This window comes from Etheostoma cragini, chromosome 16 (genome assembly GCF_013103735.1).
Source record: "Etheostoma cragini isolate CJK2018 chromosome 16, CSU_Ecrag_1.0, whole genome shotgun sequence".
Classification (NCBI taxonomy): Eukaryota; Metazoa; Chordata; class Actinopteri; order Perciformes; family Percidae; genus Etheostoma; species Etheostoma cragini.
The window spans coordinates 19,918,951-19,944,365 of record NC_048422.1 but is presented as its reverse complement, the minus strand read 5'-3'; the positions used below and the strand labels follow the sequence as shown (position 1 = coordinate 19,944,365).

The 25,415-nt window shown below is 41.8% G+C and overlaps 1 protein-coding gene and 1 long non-coding RNA gene across 3 annotated transcripts; both read left to right on the top strand.

Annotated features, from left to right (window-relative positions):
• The first annotated feature begins 5,096 nt into the window (after window positions 1-5,096).
• olfm1b (olfactomedin 1b) lies at window positions 5,097-23,690 on the top strand. 2 transcript variants are annotated; one of them, XM_034896253.1, is made up of 6 exons: window positions 5,097-5,626; window positions 12,156-12,305; window positions 13,006-13,161; window positions 15,239-15,458; window positions 19,161-19,267; window positions 21,544-23,690. In XM_034896253.1, the coding sequence occupies exons 1-6, from the start codon at window positions 5,561-5,563 to the stop codon at window positions 22,216-22,218; spliced, it is 1,374 nt and encodes a 457-aa protein (XP_034752144.1). In that variant the 5' UTR covers window positions 5,097-5,560; the 3' UTR covers window positions 22,219-23,690. The 2 variants fall into 2 exon arrangements, with proteins under 2 accessions (XP_034752144.1, XP_034752142.1); XM_034896251.1 differs by lacking the exon at window positions 5,097-5,626 and adding an exon at window positions 9,863-10,771.
• LOC117959248 lies at window positions 16,179-17,507 on the top strand. Its single transcript, XR_004659903.1, has 2 exons — window positions 16,179-16,277; window positions 16,630-17,507. It is a non-coding gene; the product is annotated as an uncharacterized LOC117959248 (long non-coding RNA).
• Window positions 23,691-25,415: the final 1,725 nt, after the last annotated feature.

The following is a 25,415-nucleotide window of genomic DNA, read 5'->3' as shown; positions in this document are numbered from 1 at the left end:
TCCTTTACTATAAAAAAAGGTCCTATAAATACGCCCTTGATGGCTACATACATTGTATCATGCTAAAGGACTGAGGCTAAAGCTAAGCTAAAGTTGCAGACAAAAAAGTCAGCACCCTTACCAGCTTATGATCCAGATAGAAGGTCACAGAGAAACTCGCAAGTTTTAAAAGGTTTTTATACATTTACATGTGTCAAGTCGATGTGTGAAAAGAATCCCCCATCCCTCATCATTAAAGGACACTAACAATACACTGAAATATTATCTATCTATCTGTAAATATATATATATATATATATATATATATATATATATATATATATATATATATATTGTAATAGCATCCAGAATGATGGGTAAATACTACACAGTGGAAGAAGTCCTTAAGGGGCCTTTTTCTCATATTATCCCACAAAATAATGCAGTTAGCTGATGATATTGTAGGTAATTAGCTAGTATTTGCAGCTTATGTTAGAGCAGACAGACTCCCTGTTTAATCAAATCCTCACACTTTATCTCTTGTATGTTTGGTTTTAGAAAGGTTTAAAAACAGACACCATTGCCAAATTCTGCTTCAACCGCTTCAAATAAGCCAAAACCAAACGCTTGATCAGCCATGACTAGTTGAAGCTATGATTGGACGGTCACTGTTCGTGGGAGGAATTTAGCTAAATGTCAATTTGCAGGAAATGTCTAAAACTTCTTGTTGTTCTGTAAAATTCCCCAGCTGTATTTAGTGAGACATTAGTCCATCCTTAAAGAGCAAAAGCCTTCAATTCTTTGATGAACAATGTAACGTAGGTCATAGACGTTAGATGTTAACTATCCAATTCCTCTCTGTGATTCTGAACTTCCCATAAAGCTTTAATGATTTTGAATGTGGTGATTGGAGAGGCCATTATGATGTGTTTGACTTCATCCCGACATCGATAAAAAAAACAAAAAACTGCTTGAATTGCTGTAGCAGTGTGTCTGGTGACATTACCATGCTGCAGTTTGGGAGCACCATTGAAATAAGGTATTTGCTTCACAATGTACACCTGATGCTATAAACACAGTCTCATATCTCTCAGCTGGTAAACAATCATGTAGAGCAATCATCTGAACTAATGTTTTGCAATAGTTGGCTGTCTGTATCAATTCAGACCCAAAACCATGTTTAACATCTGGAAAGTGACAGCGAGCGTCAAAGGCTGCGTTTTTGGATTCCACACAAATCTGTCCGGATGGAGATAAATGAGTGTAAAATGATTCATCAGACACCAATTTTTCAACTGCAGAAATCCAGAATGTGACTCCTACTGTAATGCCAGAATAGTTATCTTTGTCTAATAGCCTTAAATATCTGCTGTTTCGGAAAGGCAGCCGTGCCATAAAACACTACTTATCATTTGGATAGATAGATAGTTAGATAGATAGATAGATATATAGATAGATAGATAGATAGATAGATAGATAGATAGATAGATAGATAGATAGATAGAAAGAGAGAGACACATTGAGAGAGAGAGAGGGAAAACGAGATAGGTAGATAGATATCTTTTCATTCTTATTCTCTTAGACTCTTAGAATTTTTTTAATTTCCTCTTCTCCTTTCTCCTCTCCTCTTTACTTTCTCATTCTCTGTACAGCAGCTGGGACATTTTATCCTCCCAAGGTCTGAAGGCTGAATGCCGACAGGGTGATTATCCAATGTATTTATACTGACTTATAACACTGACTCAAGATCAGCCCACGGGGGGGGGGGGCTGTTAATTTATTCTTTTATGGAACTCATCCTGTAAGTGCAAAACTGATCAAGGTCTTGGACCCATGCAGACAACTGAATGAAACGGAGCCTTACTGAGATACAATAGACGTGTGAAACACATCTTTGATAGCTATCTGTAGCCTCGACCCTGCAGAGAGCACAGGGAGCGAAAGCAATGAAAGGGGGAAGAAATGGAAGCTTGCCAAAGAAGACAGACTCAAATTCTATAGGGACCTAAATTTGAAATGGAGCTCTTTTACTCACTTTCTCTCCATCTCTTGAGCTCTCTCTCTCTTTCGCACACTCAAACACTGTGTACTCAAGAAACCTAACTAGGAAGAAGGAAATAACTCAACTTGTGAAAGAACTGGGCCTTTCTTAAATAAGAACACATTTGGGCGCCTGGGCAGCTCAGTTGGAAGCGCGCGCCCATACATAGAGGCTTACTCCTTGACGCAGAAGCCGTAGGTTTGACTCCATCCTGCAGCCCTTTGCTGTATGTTGTTCGCCCTCTCTCTCCCCTTTTGTGTCCTCAGCTGTCCTGTCAAAATAAAGGCCTAAAATGCCAAAAAAGGTGTCCATTTTTCTGTGAAACTTGGAGAACCATGCCAGAACACAGCTTTTAAGATAATTCTGCAAGCAAAAAAATAACCAAAGTAAGTGTGAGGATGCATGTGGTTGTGTTCAATCAGTCTCAGTCACCTCACAAATCCAATGCAACTTCACAGAGCGTTAATGCAGCACATGCATTTTACCCAGTGACTTCCCTTCCGATGCACCTGCAATAAAGACATTTTACATATATTTGCATACAAACAAGACAATCAAGTTATTTGTATTCAGAGCTCAACGGGTAGAATATAAATCTTGAGGGGAAATATCCATACGAGCGGCAACATTAAATCAGCATCCCTGTTCAGCTTTGTTTAGTTTGAAAAGCGTGACTGAATTCTTCCAAATCACAGTGGTGCTGCTCTATAATATCCTATTTCCTGTGTTGATCACTTGTTCACCACTGTCCTCATCAAAATCCTCTGTGTGCTGGCATCAGAAGACTAGGAAGTGAGGAGGCACATTATCTTGTCCTTACTTCACACTAACATGCACAGAATACCAAAACCTGTCGCCATATTCGATTTGTATTTTTGCAAAAATTGCAAGGCAAAAATATGGCAGGACACGCAAATTAGATTAACAGGAGCTGGACGTCTTGTCTCACACTAAACACCCAAAGACAGACACACACACAGTCCCTCTCTTGTTCCTGCAGTCCTTCTTTGCAATACCAAAAGAAGCTCATCAGACATGATCAAAGGGTCTGCTTTGCTTCGTGCTGGTATCCACTTTGGCTTCATGCTACAGAGGCAAACTTTAATATTGGCCAAAGTGCCAGTGAGAGGTGTCTCCTGCTGTCCAGTGTGTGGGCTGTGTACTACCACGCAGGGAAGGGCTCCTGCCGACAAGCAAATGTTCCTCTTTGTGTTGGTAGCATTCCACTTTTATTACTCCCAGATCTCCTTCCCCTACCCCATAATCAAATCCTCATTGAGTGAGCTGAAACAACTGCTACTTGCACTTAATACTACGTACTAGCACGGCTTGTAGCACGCAAACACACATGCATTTGTGCACGTACACACATGCCTGATGGAAACCATCATATGAGTTACAAAAACAACCAGTGGTACAAGAAGCAGGTGCTGTGCGCTTTATCTGAAAATCATTATCCAACTCTTAGAGCCTATAAACCTCTTCTCAGTCTGACCTTGTATCGTTCCGTTCGGGTGCACAAACCAGCCAAAATTTGCTAACAGACAAATGAGAGTCCACATTGTACAATACAGAAATGAATTTGCCCTGGTTCCATTACCAAGGTGATTTGTGCATCTTAGTGCTACCAAAAGAGCATGAATATAATCTGAGTCTATCTACAGGCCACTGAGCTATTACTGTATAATGTAGTTCTGCAGGCAGGCAGAAGCAGAGCCGCTTCAGAGCCATATTACAACCCAATTAAGAGCCTATTGTTGACATTCACAATGGTTCCGTACTGCCCTCACAAAGTGCCAAAGTGTCAGAGTAGTTTTCAACATGGCTCCAGGCCTAAAACATACTGATAACCTCACACACACAGACCTGAGCTATGAAGGGACCAGGAATAAAGTTATTTTTGTCACCTAGAACACTTTGAATCGAAGGCCCCCACGTGTTTCCACTTCTTCTGGTTGATGAAACATTTGCCCATGGTGGAAGGTGAGCTATTATTGGAATTAGATGAGGTCACCAGACTCCACTGAGAGGGAGGAGGATGCAATTTGTCCCGCCCCTTACAAGTGCAATACCGTTAACAGGAGGGTCAGGGAGCTGTCAATCAATTCTGTACATACCCATAATGACCCACACAGTCATGAAGAGGACTAATCTGGCCAAAACAATCCTAATAACTTTATACCCTAAAGTAACACATTCAAGTACACAAATACCAGAACCTTTTGAGTATGTTGCTACTTTATTTTTTACTACTTCTTTACATTTTAGAATAGGAATACTTTTAACTCCATGGTAATTGTTTGGCAGACATATTTAGTTACTTTGAAGATAGACTACATTTTACATTCAAAACATATGCTTAACTACTTTAATAGGATGCAATGTTACACACTGATGTCTCCAACAGTACAGTTCAAATTTGCTTCAACTGAACCCACAAATGCTTAAATAATGCATCAGTAATAATACTCAGAAATCCCACATCCAAGAATAATATAACAGTGGTATTCTGTCGCTACTATTACTACTTTTACTTTTGATACTTTAAGTACCTTTCGTTGTAAATACTTTTGTCACAAAATGGTAGGCCTACTTCATTTTATTTAAGTAGGAGCAGAAGAGGTTTTGTAGCCTACTTCTACTTATGCTAAGTTATGAATGCATGACTTTCTGTAAAGGAGTGTTTTTATAGAGTTGTATTGCTACTTTAAAGATCTCAATACCACAACTAGCCTACTGATTTTAGCACTTTGTCAAACTAAGACAAGCACTCAAAATAACATTGGACAAGGGAAAATGCTTTTTTATTTGGAAAAATCATTTTGGATTCCTTTTTGACCTTCAATGTCAGCCTCCACTGGCATGGATGTAGGCCTACAACAGGTTTCCTCCAATCAGCTGTTGTAAATTAATATCAAAATCCAACCCAGTGGAGATGTTGATAAGGCAACCGTTTTGTTTTATGATATAATTAAGAGCAAATCAGCTTGGTAAAAAAATAAAAATTTAAAAAAAATCCCTCCTGTCCGCTTGCAAATTTAAATCTCCCTCTCTTGGCGAATCAACTTCCGTTTTCAGCACCATGTACAGCGCCGTCACTCTCATTTTTTTTTCATCGACAGCTTTTATACGGCAGCTTGAGGCGGGGAGGTAAACTTTTGGCAATATCGGAGTAACGCTTTCTAGCCGTGTGTCTACGACAGTGTTTGCGCGTCTTCAGCCCAATGCTCATCCCAGTCCGTCGCAGCGAGAAATAAGTGCGGCCACGGAGAGCGAAGGGGAGAGGCACCGAAGATAGGCTCCCGATATGAAATGAATATGCACAGAGACGATTCCGTGAAACAGATCTCTCGCTTTCTGCCACTGGGTTGCTGAGGGATAAAATAATACGAAGGAGAGAAGAAGAAGAAAAAAGGGAGAATCGAGCGACTTGAAGCGCAAAAGAGAGCCGGGAGGAAAAGGACTGCTGTGAGGGGGGGACGCGAAGGGACTGGATCTGCATGTGAGACCGCTGGTCCACACACACACCGGAGGCAAGAGATGCAGCCTGCGAGCAAGCTCCTGACTCTGATTCTCCTCATCTTCATGGGCACAGAACTCACCCAAGTAGGTGTTTAACGCCATTTTCCACATCCTGTAGGTACCAGAAGCTAAGAAACCAGCGATTAATTGGCTTCAGATGCATAGAGAGATTACCCGGTTACCTCGCATTAAGGAGCCCCCGTGAATTAGCCCTCTACCCTCGTTTAAAGAGATTAACGGGTGGGATTACATGATGTGAATACATTGTGCTTGACGGGCGCGGATAGATCCAGCACAGCCCTAATTCCACACCGCCCGGGATGACAAACCGGCCAGATAAAGGGGAAATGATTACAATTATTACTGTCAAACCCCTCTCTTTATCAAATGGTCAGATTAACCAACTGCGTGGCTATTCTGATACAATATGTTGCCTGGAGCTGTCTCGTTAAAGGCCATTGTTGAACAGTGGGCTTCTGCTCTTAAATCAGGGCTTCACAATCAAATGCAGGGTCTCAAAGAAGGCGTTTTGAGCATGCTCAATGACCACAGTGTGATTTAGTGTTGCCCATGTAAAGGGGGGGGTTGGGCAACATTTAGTCCAGCAATGTAAAGACACCCAACTCAGCAGTAGTAAACTAAATTTAATGGTCAATAAAATGCATCTCTCGGAACTAGTAATTACTTCCTGATATCTAAAAGGGCATTTGCTGCAATACATATAATAGCTACTGTTGCGTTAAACCATTGCCTTTATAAATTCTCACAGACAGTATCATGGTGGGAGTGAGAGTGAGGGAGTGTGTGTGTGTGATTTATTTATTACCGTGCCCTGCCACCACTGGATTGAAGAATCTGATGAGTTAATTGCCCTTGTTTGAACAGGGAGTCATATTTCATGGGCTTCACTCTTGTGTGAAACCAATTGTCATTGGTAATTGGAGACAACCAAAATAAAAAAATCCAACGTGCCACAGAGGTACTGTCAATAAATGAATCACTGTTCCCAGTGTATCTGTAATATACTCTACTCCAAGTGACAAACTCAATAAAATGTGCTGGAAGTCGATTGCTGTAAGCCCTGCTATGAGAACAGTATTGATGTGATATTGCCTTGACACAAATTGATTACAGCAAATTGTATAAGACACGTTAGCGTGCAGTGAGCGGAACTTTTTTGATTCATAGAGCAACAGCATTCATGTGGAATTATAAACAGTCATTACCGGTTGTGATTTTATCTCCCTACATTGAAGCATCAAATGTAGGCCTGTAATCTGAACTGGACATAAAGTGCAGCGGCAGAGTGCATAGAAAATGCTGACACAATGGAACAATGGGGCTATTTGCTCTGATTGATGGAAGACATGAGTCAGAGGAGGGAGGGAAAGCGAGCGTGTTTCACTTGGGGTTTTCAGGACAGTTGGGTTTGGGTCCTGTACGGTGCGGGTCAGAGGCCCATGTTACAGTGACAGTGTTTCTTTGATGGCCTGATAGTGTGTGTCATCTGTTTGAAGGTAAGTCGATACAAGTCCACAGCCTTGCCTGTCCGCTCCCTTCCACGAGAACAGAAACAGGGAGGACACTGACAGGCACTCTATTTATACAGCCCCTGCTATTGAAACCTACATTTCACTGTAGGTAGGCCAGGCCTCTCCACATCTCATCTCCGTTTGAAGATATAAAAAGTGAGAGGTGTATCCACAGAGAGAAAGATGGAGAGCTTTTTATTGCCAGATTACTCATGAGAAGAAACGACGAAAAAAAGAACCATCCGGGCAGTACGGCCCCGACCTTTGATGCTGAACAGTGACGCTCTCATAATGATCACATTAACCACCTTGTTTCAAAAGTCTCACACAGTTTCAGGCAGTCTGGGGCAGCTGCGAATCTTTTCTTAACATCTGGCCGAGGAAGCAAGGAGGCGCCTGATTAGTAGCTCGCTCCCCTTTTTAATTCCGCCCGCGTTTGTTCACCTCTATCCCCTCCACTGAAGGATTCGGCTACTGCTTAGTGTTCACACAGAGAAGAATAGTAAGCAGCCAGAGCGGCATCTGTTCCTCACCTAGTGGCTCCCCCATGGCTTCAGGCCCACCTCCTAAAGCATCTCACAGACACCTGACCTAACACAGATGGCGCTACTATAGCCACCACCCTGACACCATGCAGCCCACATACCATAGGGATTGCTGTTTTTTTTTTTTTAAACAACCAAATATACTTTGCCGACACGTCCACATCTCAAGCTGAAACTATAAGGGATCCAGCAAGGGAAGATTTTGAAACGGTTTAGGATTTATAATGTATGAAACCACACAAATCAATCAGTTTTTATGAGAGAAACTAAGACGTAGTCGAGCTGAATTGTAATATGTGTGGTGTGATTGGCAGCTGGGGCTGAGGCTATTCATTATTCAGTATGGGTGGTGGAGCGACAAAGAAAGTGTGGAGAGAGACAGAGAGTGAGAGAAAGCGAGCCGAAGAGGAGTAGGTGGAGGTACAGAGCATTTTTTAGTTCACTTGCAGGCTGGAAATAGGATTTTTTGCTACTTTATGAACATGTATTACACTGGATACTGAGTGTGTCACTGTCATCCTGCTGTATATATGCAATCTAAATGCCTGCTCGCTACAGTGTAATACAGTCCAATAGCCCAGTCAGAAATACTGCTTTTATGAAGCTTTTTTCATTATATGGCGTTATATTATATATGTGCCTGCTTTATATTATATATGTGCCTACTAGACTAGACTAGGGTGGCAGTAGCTCCGTCCGTACGGTGATGGGTTGGCAACCAGTGGGTCTCTGGTTCAAGTCCCCTTATGGACCAAAAGTAAGGCGTGTGGACTGCCAGCTGTAGAGATGCCCCATCACCTCCTGGGCACTGCCAGGTGCTCTTGAGCAAGGCACTATACCCCCTACAACCGCTCAGGGTGCTGGTCCAGCTGGCAGCCCACTCACTCTGACATCTCTCCATTTGTGCATGAACATGTGTGTTTCAGGCCTGTGTGTAGTGATGACTAACAAAACAGAGTGTACATTCTAATTTCCCCATTGTGGATCAATAAACAGTATAAATCATAATACGTGGCCAGTATTGTAAGGTGAAAATAACTTTGAAGGCACACCACAAGCTACAATCTCTTAAAGCTACCATATGATTTGATCAACAGCCATCTTCCACAATCTTATTTACGCAGGGTAACTATATCAGACTGCATAACCAATCTTTTTTTTCACTTTTATTATGTTGAAGATGTATGCAGAATTGAAAATCAGTTCTTCTGCACTAAGTGTTGTATTGCAAGGGTTAAGAGTGGCTTAGGTCTTTCTATAAATCACTCAATGAATAGTATGATGGATTGATTCATTGATTGACTCATTGATTGATTCATTGATGAGTCATGACTTTTACCAGTGGACCTGTAGTCTCCCTCCTGAAGCTCGGCCATTTGTCTCACCTCTATTAAAAACCAATTGGAGCCACACCTGTGAAGCTTAGAAAACTAACTGTATGTCATTAGAGGCCGCTGCGCTGCACTGGACCGCACAACACTACACAGGACTAGACTGGACTCTGGACAGCAGTGCACAGCGGTGATGTGAACCCCGCCTATTCTTTTCACAGTAATCTGGGGAGCATGACTTTTGTGAGCTCTCACCTCAAAAGGTTATATGGAAGCGAGATAGATAAGAGAGACAGTGTGGTGGGGGGGGGGGGGTGTTAGGTGAGTGTAGAGTCCCCTCCATCTTTCAGTTTACCAGAGAAATGCATTATGAAGCTGACAGAAATAGCTGTGGACACAGAGCCACTCTGGGGACGTTGTGCACGATGCAGTGCTGCAAGGCCATCATCTGGAGCAATAGCCTTCAGCCATGTTGATGACAAATGAATTATTTGTCATTCTAAAAAAAGTTATCATTCTAAAAAAAAAAAATGCAACATCTAACTGAACTTTCCAACGCTCACACACACAGTTATAAGTCTAAAGAAAACATGCACTAAGTGCGTAAACATGACATTTTTTCATCGGAAGTAAATAGAAATCGACAACGTTTTTAGTTTTGTTTGGATTGTTTAAATGTTGCGTAATTGTTTGGCTGCTTCCTTGCATTTTATAAACACTTCCCTTTTAATTCCAGCAACGCCCAAAATCAGCTACAAGATGGCGCCAGAGTCACACAAATTAAAATCTCTCCCTCTGCTTGAGCTCCGGGCACCCAGTAACCTAACCCATCAATAAAACATACCCTGAGTCCTTACACCCTCTCTCAGTGAAATGCGACTTTCTGCACAAGAGCTTCGTGTGCATTTTGACATGTGTGCTGTGCAGTCACACATTACATCGATTGATTTAGTTTGAATGAGCTTTACCATGCATGATGCTCGTTTCAATGATAGACAGCCTTCTGTCCTTTTGGCGGGGCAGTGGAGAAAAAAATGTCACTGTCCGCCATAAATAGTCCCTCAGAAGGAGTGTCGGCCGACCCCAGCCTCACTGCTCATTGCCATTCCCTCCGGGGACAGTCAGTGTCGGGCAGCTATGGGCGAATCACGCGCAATGCCAGTTATTACCATTCACGGACCCCAACCTGGCTGACATCATTGCGTCTGGCGAGATCTAGATCCGTAGTACCTCCTCCTTTCTCCTCTCATCCATTTGGAGCAGCCTGTGTGTAGTCAGTGGCACTTAATCACAGAGCGCACCGAGGCAGGAGGCGGACCGTCGGGCTTGAACGAAATAGTAACGTTGAACCGGAGAGGCAGCAGTGTGCGGGACAACGCAGACACAGGAGCTATCCAGAGGACGTGTCCAGCAGTTTTTCCCCTCCTGTATCTTCCACTGGGAAGCAATTGGTGCAGTTTTATCTCCGTTCCGACTCTTCCGTTTAGGTCGTCTCTACCGCGTCCGACTTGTGCCATGTTGGAGATGTCCAAAAAAAGACCAGCCGAGCCGGAGTCCCGGGTAAAACAGCCAGCCGCACTGGGCAACATGACTCGCCTCCCTTGTTTCTCACCGGAGTCTGTAGAATGAAGACGGCTTAAAAAAAAAGAAAAGAAAAAAAAGCGCGCAAAGATGTCGGTGCCTTTGCTGAAAATTGGCGTCGTGCTCAGCACCATGGCGATGATTACCAACTGGATGTCGCAGACCCTCCCCTCACTGGTGGGGCTCAATACTACCAAGCTCACGGCTGCTCAGGGAGGGTACCCAGACCGGAGCACAGGAGTAAGTGCGCAAGTTTTGCATATTTCCTTCGGCTGGTTCGTTTATTTTATTTAATTTATTTTTTTGCTGAATGAATGTTGCAATTTAATTCCTATTCAAAGACAGGCATGTGCTCTTTGGTTCGTAATCATGAGGAGCCATTCTGTCAACGTGATGCTTTTGCAAGGCGAATGCAAAAGTGAGAAAGACCTCCTCCTCCGTTTGATGTTGCTCCAGATGCCACTGGGCTGCTGTCCCTTTCCATATGAGTAGCCTGCTCTAAGTGGAAAGTTATCGGTCCCTTCTTTTTTGTTTTCTTCCTCTGGTTTTGATATAAATGATAGATCCAGGGTGGAAATAATTAGCCGAGTGACATTTCAAATTCCAGGGGTCCGCGTTCTTCCTTTCCCCGTCTGTGTGAATGGGAGAGGCGTTCAAAGCCAAGGTACTGTTAGAGAGGAAAGATGAAGCGTTTCTTTGTTTCTCTGTCCGGCTCCTGGCAGATACTGAGCTGTCTCTGTGCCAGGATAATAATGTGAGTGCTCTGTCAACTGGAGTTTTGCACTGGAATTTAGAACAATATGTTGAAGGCAAATAAATAGATATATAGTGAGAAAAAGAAGTTGTGGAGTGATTTACTCAGTTATCCTAGATGTGATATGTTTGTTTCATGATTTTAAGCAGATTGAAGCATTTTTACATGACTTATGAGATGCGATTTGATTTAATCCGATCATCTTTGATATTGCAGTTGCTTGATAGGGATTTTCTTTGTCTTGTCAGCACATCCTTTGGTAGAAAGCTGTGTAGCGGACTGTCAGCCGCTGGGTTTGCTCCTTCTGGATTCTGTGAAGTCACTCCTTCTCACTAATTGGCTCAATCAGCAGATCTGTCCAGTGATTTTTCGTTATCGCTGATGCAGTGATGAACATCTTCTTCAAAGTCACTCACTCTGTCTTATCTGATCAGCAGGTTACTCTCTCTCAGAAAGGAAAAAAAAAAAAAAAAACTCTTTCTGACGTCACACTTCACACTCAGAGCTTCCACACACCCAGTCCACTGAATAATGGGAATTCAGCAGTCTTGATTGGCTACATTTTCTCTTTGTGTGGCTTTAAAATATACTGTATGATGGTGCAAAACGGGTGGAGCTTGGTGGTTTGTGGTGCCCAGATGGTGATGAATGCAATGCAGCTTTAGCATCACATAGGCAGAATACACTTAATGGGCAAATAGCAGCAAAGTGACCTTTGTAATTTCATAGACATATACCAGGAGGTGTTTTTGTGGTACCCTTTTGCCTTTTTCTGTTTTAGTCTGAGCTATTTTCCTGTTTCTGCTTCACTCCGCTCCATCCTCGGCATTCAATCCCTTCTTCTGTATGTTTCCACTTTTACGTTCTCAGGTGTTGCCAGCGAACCCAGAGGAATCGTGGCAGGTGTACAGTTCAGCCCAGGATAGTGAGGGGAGGTGTGTCTGCACTGTGGTGGCGCCCCAGCAGTCCATGTGTTCACGGGATGCCCGCACCAAACAACTAAGGCAGCTGTTAGAGAAGGTAATTACCGCTTAACTCCTTAACTTATGACCATAGCAATCAAAGTCATACGATACCCAGAGTGACTGCCTTTACTCATTTCACCGATAGTACTTTACACACAAAGACATGTGCTTACACACACACACACACATATTTACCCATGTTTGTGGTCTGCCTGTTGAACAAGAATAGGAATCATGCTCTAATGAGCTCCCTGGAAACCCGACAGGCATCATGGGAGGCAGCTATTGCAGCGAGGTTGTATTGCACACGTCCACTTGTGATGATGCAACCCGGCTCAATACTGACTGGAAGCTAAGGCTAACCCGTATACACAATTGGAACATTTAAGCACATATTTCGATCCATAAATTAAGTTAATCTCCACACAATGTGGAATAGCTGATCCCCACACAAAAATACAACAACAGATCCTCTCTTAATTAGTAGATGTGTTAAGTTACTGGAGTGTATGGATCACAACAGTTTTGGAGAAACCAAATGTCTTAACAGTATGCATTCTACACTTCCCCCATGTGTCTGAGGCCCCTGACTAGTTGAATTGTGAGAATTTGTGAGTCAAGAAAGCCAAGCCAAAACAACATATTGACAGTCTGTTGCTGGGTTTGTTTCTACAACTCATGCTCATTGCTCTAATTAGACTGTATATAGAGATAGATTTCACGACTCAATCCAATGTCTCCATATGGCACCTCAGGTCCAGAACATGACCCAGTCCATCCAGGTCCTGGACCAGCGAACCCAGAGAGACCTGCAGTATGTGGAGAAGATGGAGGTCCAGCTCCGTGGCCTGGAGACCAAGTTCAGGCAGGTGGAGGAGAACCACAAGCAGAACATCGCCAAGCAATACAAGGTACGGAGCCAGATCTCCAGCCATTGACCCAACCACCATTCTGTCATAGCTGCTCAGTAGCTCATTATACACAACCTTACCCATTTTGTGTTTGTGTGTTTCCCACTGTGGAGATGTTTAAGTATTGACTAAACCACCATACTTGCATACCAAGAACTCCATAATGTATGCATAATCGAAGAAGTTCAATAATCGGATACAAAAACTGAGCTGCTCAAATTCATGTCCTTATTTAACACCAATTTACTTTATAAATCCATGTGCTGTAATCCTAAATTATCTTGCAAATGAGGAGATTATAAAATGTTTATTGCACTGAGCAGATAATGGTGAAATGTTGTACCACCAAGATATCTGCACATGGAACAGACATTCTTAATCTAATCGGATTAAAGAGTAGACACAATCCTTTTGCTTCTTGAAGAATTTAGTGTCAAATCAAAATGGAATAAAGCTGTTTTAAATAACCATTTTGCAGCTAGGGTGGTGTATCATTTGACGTATTTCAAAACTACTGCTGATATGCCTCAGCTTCTCCACCGATACAGAATTTATACCTTCTTTAAAATCTTTCTTTTTTCATTATTGTTATGCAGATTATTGTCTCAGTTCACTGATTAACTGTTTGGCCTATAAAACAGTGAAATGCCCTAGGTAAAGTCAGCAAATGACTTGGTTTATCCGACCAACAGTCCGAGACAGAGAAAAGAAGCAAATCTCCACAAATAAGCAGTTGGAGTTGAGGAATGTTGGCCATTTTTCTTGAAAAATTACTCAAACGATCAACCAATTTTTAAAATAGTTGCCAATTATTTGGCTCCCGATTGACTAATTGCATAATCGACTAATCGTTTCAGCTCTCCATTCAACAACATGAATTCTAAATATTGTCTTAACACAAGCAGCCATACAAGAACTTTCAAAGTCAAAGAATGAATAAACAAGATTACGAATTTCACATACAAACACTTTTCAGGGAGTATCGTATCTGGATACCCAGCCCTGTTTGCAGTTAGTCACACAAATAAATAGTTTCAGTTTACATGTATTCTCAGAATCAGAATGCCTCAGTGTTTGCGTCATCTTACCCACACCAATACATTTGTGTGATCTTGTCACCGATGCATGCTCCAATACCTCATGCAACCAACCAACGCCACATTCAGTGCATGTGTGCAATCTTCTGTAACGTGTCTAAGTGCATAAGTGTGTGTGCGTGTGCGTTTGTTTGTGTGTCTTGTCAGCTTAGGTTAGCAAGCTCTAGCCCCTGTCAACAGTTTGTCATTTTCTTGCTTGCAGGGCTAACTTTAAGACATGTAAAGAGAGCCACAGAGAAGAAGAGGCAGGTCAATTCCAGATTCCCCTGAACTGGGCCACAGTACTGAAAGCATTTGGGCGTCAAAGAGTTAATTTACCTTTAGCACCATTGAGACTAAGAAAACCCCACCCTTCTCCCAAACCAACCCACTACTGATCTCTTCCTGCATGTTACTGCTGTCAAAGTTTTCCATTTAAAAGCTTTTTTAATCGTAAATACATTTATTATTATAATTATTAATTGCTGTTATTCATTTTTATTTTATTTTGGCTTTTGTCTATGCATATTTGGTTACTCAACACATCTATACGTAAAACTATAGACGTAAAATTCGAAACACTTTGTTGTGTGTGACATGTAAAAGCATGTAACCCTTAATACGATGTTGCATTTTAAACGATGATGACCAATAAAGAGCTTTCCCAATTGTTGTCGGTGTACCGAGGGCTTGCTTTTTAACGGCTGGTCACTGCCAGGGACGGAGCCACTGACCCAGCCCGTCCAGCGGGCGGAGAATATTTTCCGGGTTTGTTTGCTCAGACACACACCTGCACAGACAAAACACAGGTGTTCACACACAAACACTGAACACAGACACAAACAGGGGGGTCATCATCATGTCAGGGAAGAGGCAGGTTAGAGTGAGAGTAGTCAGGTTCAGACAGGTGTTTTTTTTTTTCTTTTCTTTTCTTTTTCTTTTATGGACAGTCTCCTTTTGTCGCGCATGACACTCAACCGAGCTTATTCTAATCCTTTCAGGCCATAAAAGCGAAAATGGAGGATATTAGACCGTTGATACCAGTGTTGGAGGAGTACAAAGCCGATGCCAAATTGGTATTGCAGTTTAAGGAGGAGGTCCAGAATCTGACGTCAGTTCTAAGCGAACTTCAGGAGGAGATGGGGGCCTATGACTACGAGGAGCTCCACAACAGAGTGTCAAATCTTGAGGAGAGACTCCGAGCATGCATGCAAAAATTAGGTAGGCACAGAAAGTTGTTGGCACACACTTTGCTTCAAACATGTGCATGCACAAACACTCCCACTGACATAAAGTATGTTGTGAGTGGCCAGAAAGAGATCCTCAGGCATATTCACACGATTCGCAACATCACAGGAACATTATGTGTGGCTGAGCTACTCGAACACTCAAATGCATATCACACAGTCTTATAACACAATTGCCATTTAGATTTTATGGTTATACTCTGCACATGCTCGGCCTCTAACTTACTTTGCGTTTGTTATACTGTTACATTTTCAAAGTGAACCATTAGTGGAGTCCATTAGATGGCTACACATGTACTCATAGAACTGAAGTTGCATCCACGTACTTCTGTACTTTTTAATGGAAAATAAACCATTGAATGGTTGTCATTAACAAATCAATCAGCCAAACATTTCCCAGGTTCCATCCCTTTAAATTGAGAATATGCTGCTTTTCTGTTTTATGTAATTAGAAATTAAACTTGAAATAAAAAATTTTTTGGACAAAAACAAATAATTTGAAGAAACCAGTCTGGGCTCTGAAAAATCGTCTCAGACGAGTTTCACTATTTAAGGACATTTTATTGAATAAATCATTAATTGAAAGATGAAGTGATGTGGACATCTAGTTACAAAGGGCATTTCTACAAGGCCCACCTTTAAACTTTCTGTTTCTTTGGACACTTAAACAAATTTCGTTGTAACACACACAACGGAATTTGTGAACCCACATGAATCTATGGTAGCATTCCAAAAAACTGGCTTCATTTGATGAAATAGATGAGGGATCTTAAAAAACATGATTAGGCATGAGGTAGGGCATGGCAATATGGAGAAAATCAAATATCACTATATTCTTGACCAAATACCTTAATATCGATACCGCAATAATATTGTAATATTGATTATTGGTGTTTTCACTAAATAGTTACACAATTAGATTGTAGATAAATACGGTAATCATCAGTGTGGATATAATGACTAAATGGGTAAAGAAAAGTATTAAAACAGTTACAAAAGTCTGGTAAGTTCCAAATATGGCATCTCTTTACTGTAATGCAGCCTCTAGAACCAGGAAAGGACAACACCTGCCATATCACGATACTACGATATCCAAAATCACGATATCGATACAATATCGATATATTGCCCAGCTCTAGCATGAGTTGTTTTGCATGGTTTCACAGGTACACACAAACACACACTCATGGATAGCATACAGAGGAAGAGAGCTGCAGACAGCAAGTTCCCATCTCAGTCTTATCTTTGCTTTTAGCCCCTGTCTCATTCTCTTCACACCTCAGTCACAGTCCACAGTGCTAATAGATGCGCACCCACACCACAGTGACTAACATATATTACAAGAGCAAAGACACTTACACATCACACATTATGGGTATATTGTGTCCCTGTTTCAAATTATTCACAGTGCAAACTGATAGAGAGATAGTGGGAAAAACTTTTGGTTACAATGCCGACTGTTCGTTTTGGACGGTCAGTGTATTTCAATTGAACGTGTAGAGTGCACAAAGCAGACACCCAATCTCAGCTCCCCAGTGACTTTCTCTTTATCTATGCACACAGAGTTCTTTTTTCTGTTCTTTTTTTTTACATCTGCTGTCACTACCTTCTGAACTGGAGAAAAAGTCTTGTCCGTGTTTCCGCTTTCAGTTCAATAAACATGCCCCTCCTCACATTTGTGGTCACCCTGCCAAAGATAGAAGAGCAGAAATCTACTTCTTGTGTGTGTGTGTGTGTGTGTGTGTGTGTGTGTGTGTGCGTGTGTGTGTGTGTGTGTGTGTGTGTGTAGGCGCAATCAGACGAGATAAAGGCGAGGTCACCCAGTGAGGGACTGGCTCAGGCAGAACAGAGGGTGGCTATTCCTTTTATCTTCACACGATTGCAGAGGCACTCATGCATAGTGCACACAAATACACTCCACTACACTCCCGTTATTAAGATTAAACCTGCGAAGGTCACTATTAGCATTGATAAAAGCATGACAAATTAGCATCAGCGGAACAACAACGTGGGGGGGGGGGGGCGGGGGGTCCCTGCAGAGCTGTCCTTCAAACTGTTTTGTGCTGGTGACGGCTGCTGGGACACAATGGCCATCGATCAAGGGGACATGCCAGCTTGCTGGGCAATAATCAAATAAATAAATCACTCTGTGTCGTGCCCCAGCAACTTGGTGGCACAGTGAGCGTCAGACATATCCAATCTCTTCACACCGAAACGCTGATGAATGGAGCCGTAAAGTCCTACCGGCACATAAACCTCTCTGACACCTGTCTTGCAAATGTTGTTCTCACCTTCCATTTTTCTGTCCAGAATAACTTACTGATAACTTTAGTTAGTACAATTTTATAATAACTGTTAGAAGTTACACCCAGAACCACAAAACTATCGCCCAGATTGAAATAAACCCAAAAACAAATATTCCACTCTAAATCCTTACATTTCTGGGTAAAGGCTGTTGCAGTTTCTGTTATATTGGCTCTAGTTCTCATCAGTTTTTCCATTGCTCTGCTTTGGCCTTGGCAAATTCAGGTCAAAGGGGGATTAGACCCTGTGTGCATCTCCAGAATGCAGATCCATCAGCGGGCTCCCCTGCAGCCTGCAATAGTATCGTGATCTAAAGATAGAGGGCGTGATTATAGAAAATAAATAAATAAAAAATGCCTGATGTATTATTGCAGTCTCTAATCCCACTGAGGGTTACATAAGGGACTTAACCCCAACTAGAAATAGTAGATGCTGCTCATGTGACCATGTGTTTGTCTCCTAGTGTGCAGCTGAGGTGTGAGGCCCACACATACTCAAAGCACGACATATGTGGCAAACACACATACACATATGCAACATTTTCATTATGTGGGAGAAAGAAATTTGACCAGATAAGATGATGGAGTTTGACAGATAGCTGTATGAGACTAGCAGAGGAAATGTAAATCAAATGTGTACTGTGTGACTTTAAAGTGAAATGACATTTCACAGCCATTAAGAGCAAGAGGGATGATACAAAGAACGGGGGATGATGAGTGTTACAGTGAGGGGTTAATGGATGCAACACCTCACCGAGAAAGATGTTAATGAAACCTAAAATGAGCCATCGTCACAGTCCCACTCTTTAAATTAGCATGTCAGAACGACTCATTACACCCATACGTACATAAAATGAACTAGTCAAAATCTTCTAATGGACTAAAAGCCTATTTCTGAATGAATGGATGTGCTGCAGTGGCGTTGTGATGGGTTGTTATTTGGGGAAAAAAACATGTCTAATTTCTTCATTAGTCAGGGAGGGACACATAACCCAGTGTTAGTTTTGTCAGATTTACATTAACACCTCTTTCAACACTAATTAACACTACAGCAGTTTACAAGCAGCACACTGCAGCAGAATACACAGAGGCTCTCCCTTTTCTATTCCCTTTCTCTCACTTTCTCACACGTCCACACAGAGATAGTAAAATAGGCATTAGCATGTGTGAACTGAATAACAAGCGCCTCGTGTACGGTGTAGCATGCTTAGAGAGAGGCAACAAGTTAGACTTTGACATCCCTCAATCTTTAGGCAAACCCATTTGGATTTAAAGTAAATTAAAGTGAATCCTCTCTAATAGATTTTTAATTAGTCTAAATACCCAAATGGGTGTTGCTCTGGATGTTCCCATCTCACTTCTTTCCCTTGCAGCATGTGGCAAGCTGACAGGCATCAGTGATCCCATCACCATCAAGACGTCTGGATCCAGGTTCGGTTCCTGGATGACCGACCCTCTGGCTCCTGAAGGAGATACGCGGGTATGTACCGCTGCACACAGTCACACAATGGATGGGAGTCATCTCCTAATAAGATGTTGAATGCACGGCTGGGATCGGACTGTCAGTAAAAAGCTGTTATGGAATCGGTTAAAGTCATAATTTTGCCAATTTGAGTCCAAGCTTGAGGTTTGGTTTCTTTTGCTGAATAAAAACAAGTGTTTATATAAAAACATCAAACTGTTTTAGTGTACTGAACCTTTGGTATCCTGTCCACGCTACTTGTGGAAAATGTAGACTGATAGCCAGTCCTATTCTCAAAGCTGCTGTAAAAACTATTTTTATATAAAATTCTATAAAACTCTGCACCAAAGATCAGACAAAGTTAGCAACTAGCTGATAAACATTTAGAGACTTAAGAGACAGATATTTCCTTCAGGAGTTGGCAGAGATCAGACCTGACCTACAGGTAGAAGGAGAGTGAATATTACTTTTCTCAGGTGGCCAGAAACATGATTCCAAATGGATGCTTGTTTTTTCTGCCTGTCTGCTAGATGTATAAGTAGGAAACTGTTTGCTTGTTTGTTTAAATGTTTGCAATATCAGCTTTTATTTGGAAAGCGATATAGGTATATTTCAGTGTTGCAGCAATTTGTTTTACAGTGCTGTAATAACCAGATCAGATAAAGCATTGTTTGTGATTTCTGATTCAGTTTAACATTATACAAAAGTGTTTTTAAAAAACAGGCCAGCACTTACAGTGTTGTTTAACGTTCTCTGATCATAGTTACAATCATTTGTGACATAGAAATTGTCACATATTAATTGCAGTTCATAAACCTAGTTTTTCCTCTGTCCATGCCACACATAAAACAAAAACATCATACAATTGCACTGCAACCATTCTGATTCATTAATTATTATGAGTTGTTTCTTAAGCAAAGATTCACTGGTTTGACCTTATTCAATGCGGTGGGTGAACAACACAAAGCAATTTGAGCAATTTGATATTGGCAAATTGTGGTAATCTGCAGAGTAATCTTGATAATGATGATCCTAATGCAATCAGACTGGCTGTAAACATATAATGCTGATGTACCTGAAACAAACCAGACCTTAAGGTAAGAGGTGGCCTTGATCATTGGTGAAGGTCAACTCTCGCTGTGAAACTTAATAACGGTCTGTGTTAATTGGTCACTGTCCTTTTATCAGCTGATTGCATCTGATTTCCCTCTGACTGTGCGGAGTGGGGCTTCTATTGGCTCAATAAATGTGTTTGCATTCATTAGTAAAAAACATTCAAATCAAATGCCAGGGATACATCTATGTGGTGTGACCAGGAAGTTGCCCAGTGGACAAGGAGCTGGCAATGAATACCGTTTAATTGTCGGCTGCTTACTCTTTGTGCACCTGCTTTATGAGACACATTAATAAGAGACAGAACTCTCATTATGGCAGGAAAGGGGACACAGACTTGAGAAGAACCTGCAGCATACAGTACAGTAGCTGTGTAAATCTGCAGTTTGCTTCCTTAAGGGTAATTGTCATGACAACACAGGTTGTATAATGTGTATATTAAAAACTCCTCAGCAGCAAGGGTTACTGCTGACTAACATTATATTAAGAATACAGTAAAAAGAAACTTTTTTTTGGAAACTAATGAATTTTTGAACAGAACACAAAAGGTGGGCTGTGTTATCAAAGGGTAGAGAAAGAAGAATGAATGTAATTGATAGGAGCGGACAGTTCTGCTCCATTTCTTTTTATCTTGAGGTTTCCATACCTTGGCTTTTTTTTCTGGGCCCTTGGAGACCTGCTTCCTTCATATGAATCATTTTTAAGTCACTCACAGGAGCTCATGGAAGCAGGTAGGGGAAGGGCTGCAGGTGTCTCAGTCCCTCTGAGACTCAGGAAGTGTTTGAGCCTCTAGCAGCTCCGGAGTAAGAGCTCTCTGCCCACCACCGCAGGGGCCAACAGGAAGCAGTATGGAAGCAGCTGAGACAGGCCTTTTCATCTGGAATGATGGGCATCATCCCTGCGGGGCCTAGCTCATGCCACCCTGTGGCTTGTTTGTATTCAGAAGCTGCTGGATCTCAGCTATGTGTGCTCCTTGAGAAAGTCTCAGCGCTAACTTAATTGGGATGCTTGTTGAGGGTGTGATTTGATTTGTTCTGTGTGTCTGCATAAAAGACTCAAATAATAGATTATAATATAAAAGATTTATTGTAGACACACTGACGGATGATGAGGATAGGGGGTTTCTAGCTCTGAGGTTTGTCTAATGCAAATACTTTTTGTATTCTTGTCATGATGTTTAGGTCTGGTACATGGATGGCTACCACAACAACCGCTTCGTGCGGGAGTACAAGTCAATGCAGGACTTCATGACGTCAGACAACTTCACTTCCCACCGGCTGCCCCACCCATGGTCGGGAACAGGTCAGGTGGTCTACAATGGCTCCATCTACTTCAACAAGTTCCAGAGCCATGTCATCATCAAGTTTGATTTCCGCACCTCTTCCATCAGCAAGTCCCGGCAACTCGACTATGCCGGCTTCAACAATGCGTATCACTACGCCTGGGGCGGCCACTCTGACATCGACCTGATGGTGGACGAGGGAGGCCTGTGGGCTGTCTATGCCACCAACCAGAACGCCGGCAACATTGTCCTCAGCAAGCTGAACCCCAACACACTGCAGATCATCAAGAGCTGGACCACCAACCACCCCAAAAGGAGTGCCGGCGAGTCTTTTATGATCTGCGGCACGCTCTATGTCACCAATGGCTACTCAGGAGGCACTAAGGTGTACTACGCCTACTCCACTAACTCCTCTACTTACGAGTACATCGACATTGCCTTCCAGAATAAGTACTCGCATATCTCCATGCTGGACTACAACCCGCGTGACCGAGCCCTCTACGCCTGGAACAATGGCCACCAGGTCCTCTACAATGTCACACTGTTCCACGTTATCCGCTCAGAAGAGCTGTAACCACGGAAAATGGATTACATACATAAATACATATTGTCTGTGTAGAGAGCTCCCCATATAGCCTACAAGAATATATCTGCGAAAGAAAAAAAAGACTCTATAGCAAGATCATTCTATTTATATTATCAAATAACTTTTACTGAGAGACGGCATCAGCAGTGAATGCAACTTGGATTTGAATGTGAATATACATGACACTGAAAACTAAATCAAAAATTGAAGGGTTTCATTCCAAAATGTGATATATTTTAACCGAAAATAAATGCTTTATCAGTTAATATCACAGGTGATTGTTAATAAAAAAAACAGAACTGTTTTGTAAATAAAAGGTCTTAATATAACTAATAGTTAACCCTAGTAGACTTTATTTTAATAGTTGCCATCATTTTGGAGGTATTTTATTTTGGAATGAAACTCTTTAATTGTTTGCAGAATAGAAAATGATTGTAAAAGTAGACAAATTATATCAGATTAAAAAATAATAATAATAACAGATGCCAAAAAAAGAACTCATCACGCCTTTTTTTTATATCATGGATATATCGTGTGGCTCCAGTTCTACTGTAGAAATCCTCCCGGCTGAACTTTTCTTTTGGTCATTGGGGGTCCTGAAACCAAGACTGTTGATAATAAACTGTTGGATCCCCAGGCCCCATGGACAGACAGAAAAGTGGAGGGTTACTCTAGTCAGAAGACCTGATAGCCTAATGGGTGCGGTCAGTCTTATCATTTTTATCAAGAACAGTAGCAAATCAAAAGTCTGTAGAGAAACTACTATAAGGACATCCACTAAAAGACCTGAAGGCACTGACTGTTGACAGCGCTGTTGTTTGAGATGATTTTTTCCGTGTTAGTGACTTTGTGTGAAAAAGCCTTTCTTTGCATGAGTGTTTTCTATCACTCCGGTCTGCTCTTCTGAATGTCTTTTGCTGTTAACTATTTAAAAATGAGGGGGGGATGGGGAACAAGGTAGAATACCTTTGGGATTTGAGGAAATGCAAAAAAAAAAAGATTTTCCTGGTTGGGTTCTTGTTTTATTAATTTATTTTTTCTTTGCAATAGTTTTCTTTTTCAACTGTTCTTGTATCATTGTAACTGTTGGCACCGGTTTTGCCTCTCTGTATTTGTTTATTTGGACTGTGTGGGATGAATCTATCTAGCACATATTGCTACAAAGGAAAAAAGAAGAAGAAAAAAACAGAATGTATCGAGTATTTTATCCTGGGAACCTGGTCCTCCGATCTTCAGTTCACATCATGTGACTGTAGTAGGGAGTTTTGTTTTCTTTTTTTATAGAGGATAATCCTGTCTTATGTCATGCCCCCCACCCCACTGCTAGTGAAAGATAATGCTGTTTAAATGTTTACCCTCGCAGAGGACAAAAGCTTTTCACCCTTTTTGTGCTTTGCTGGATGTGTTGTATCTGAGATGAGATAGTTAATGATTCGTGTCAATAAAACAGAGAAAACTGACGCTCGGATTGTTGCCTTAAAAAAGCTACAAGCCGCCATGTTACGGTACACTTAGTGCATAGAGATTACTTCTTCTTTTTTTTTTGTAATGCTCTTAATACCTGCTTTTTGGGTTCTCCTTCATTACGAATGCACAGAGAGTTCACTTTGTTTGTTTGTTGACTTGGGAAAAGATTAAGCATTTACAGACAGTAGCTTTAGAATACTTAAAGCGAGGCTACGTAGCATTTTCAAAGCATTCTTCCTTTTACCAATCAGAAGTTGCATTCATAACCAATAAAACCTACTGTTGCTCAGTTCGCTACACTCAGGGACAGAGGTGTCTTCATAATACTTTAAGCCCTTGGACTACAGACATTTTAATTAAGGAAAACTCACTCAGGAGCAGCGCAACTCATTTCACAAACGTGAAGAAGATTCGAGAGGTACCTTGATGAATTATTTAATGAACACACAACTTAGGAAATAATTTAAGCAGTACAGTTTGTTTTATTTGTGTGTGTTATCATGTTATGCCGTCCCAACTCTCTGAAATTTCTGTCTTCCTGAAGTTGTATTTAAACTCATGCTGGAGGCGTTACGTGCTGAACTATCAATATAAACAAAGATATTGCAGGTGCCTAAAAGACAAATACTCAAGCCTAACCTATCTCTCTCTCCAGGAAGTAGGCAAACGTGTCCGGTCCTGAAACAAAACATTTCCTTATCATGCTGCTGCCTAGATTCCCTGAATTTAAGAAGGAACCAAGTTGAAATACTCCTCTGCTTGGAAAGGTTAGGAGTTTAAGTTGGACACTGTCTTGAATGAGACGGTCTCAACTCACATAGGATGAGTTTGTTAGCTGGAAATTCCACCACAGTTTTGAAGGTCCTTCCCTCACTTTACAATATGCCACACTGCCAAATGGTGACTGGTTGTAATTGCCCAAAACTTTGCAAGAATAAAAAAAAAAAACATTCTCCCGTGAGAAGACGAGCAACAAAGCACCCTCTGGACACACATGCTCTCCGTTCACCAGTTTTTGTTTGAAATACAATCTTGAGAGGTATCTATTCTGTAGGCTATACTGCCGTTTGGAGAAGCAGAAGTCAGAGCTTTTACTCTGATAGGATTCAGGTGCAATTTTGGCCTAGTAGGAGTGCACCTCTTGGTCTATTCTGTTGCCCCAGGGACCTGGGTCAGTCCTATAGGGGTCTGACATGTCTCCTACCGGCGCTTCTCCTCCTGTTGTCGGCACCACTCCTTCTCTTTCCTTTACCTCAGCACGTAGTCCTCCGTCCTCCTCCACAGCAGAAGGGGGGTGTCCTCCCGGCTCGAGGTCTCCTCCGGCTTACTGCTCCACTTCTCCTCCCCCATCCTCCACTGCAACAGATGTGGTAGGCGGCTCTCTTTCTTCACTGGGCAGCACAGAGGCTTGTTGATCTGCTTGTCGCTGCTGATGCTGCTTGCAGGCTTAGTAGAAATGTTGAAACTTGATTCTGTTTAATTCGTTTTTGTTTCTACAGTGAAATTGAAAGGCTAGCCCACTCTCCTGAAAGCCCGCTCACCATGCTACAGCTAAGTGATTTGTTCTTTAAAAAATTGCAAAACGCGGATGTATTTTGTTCAACGGTGCATTACTGCGCTTACAGCCGGCGGCATTGTGGGACCAAGCTGGACCGGACCCTGGCCTGATATTGTTCATGGTGGCGGTGTTGCATATCTATAATATTATAACCTCTTCT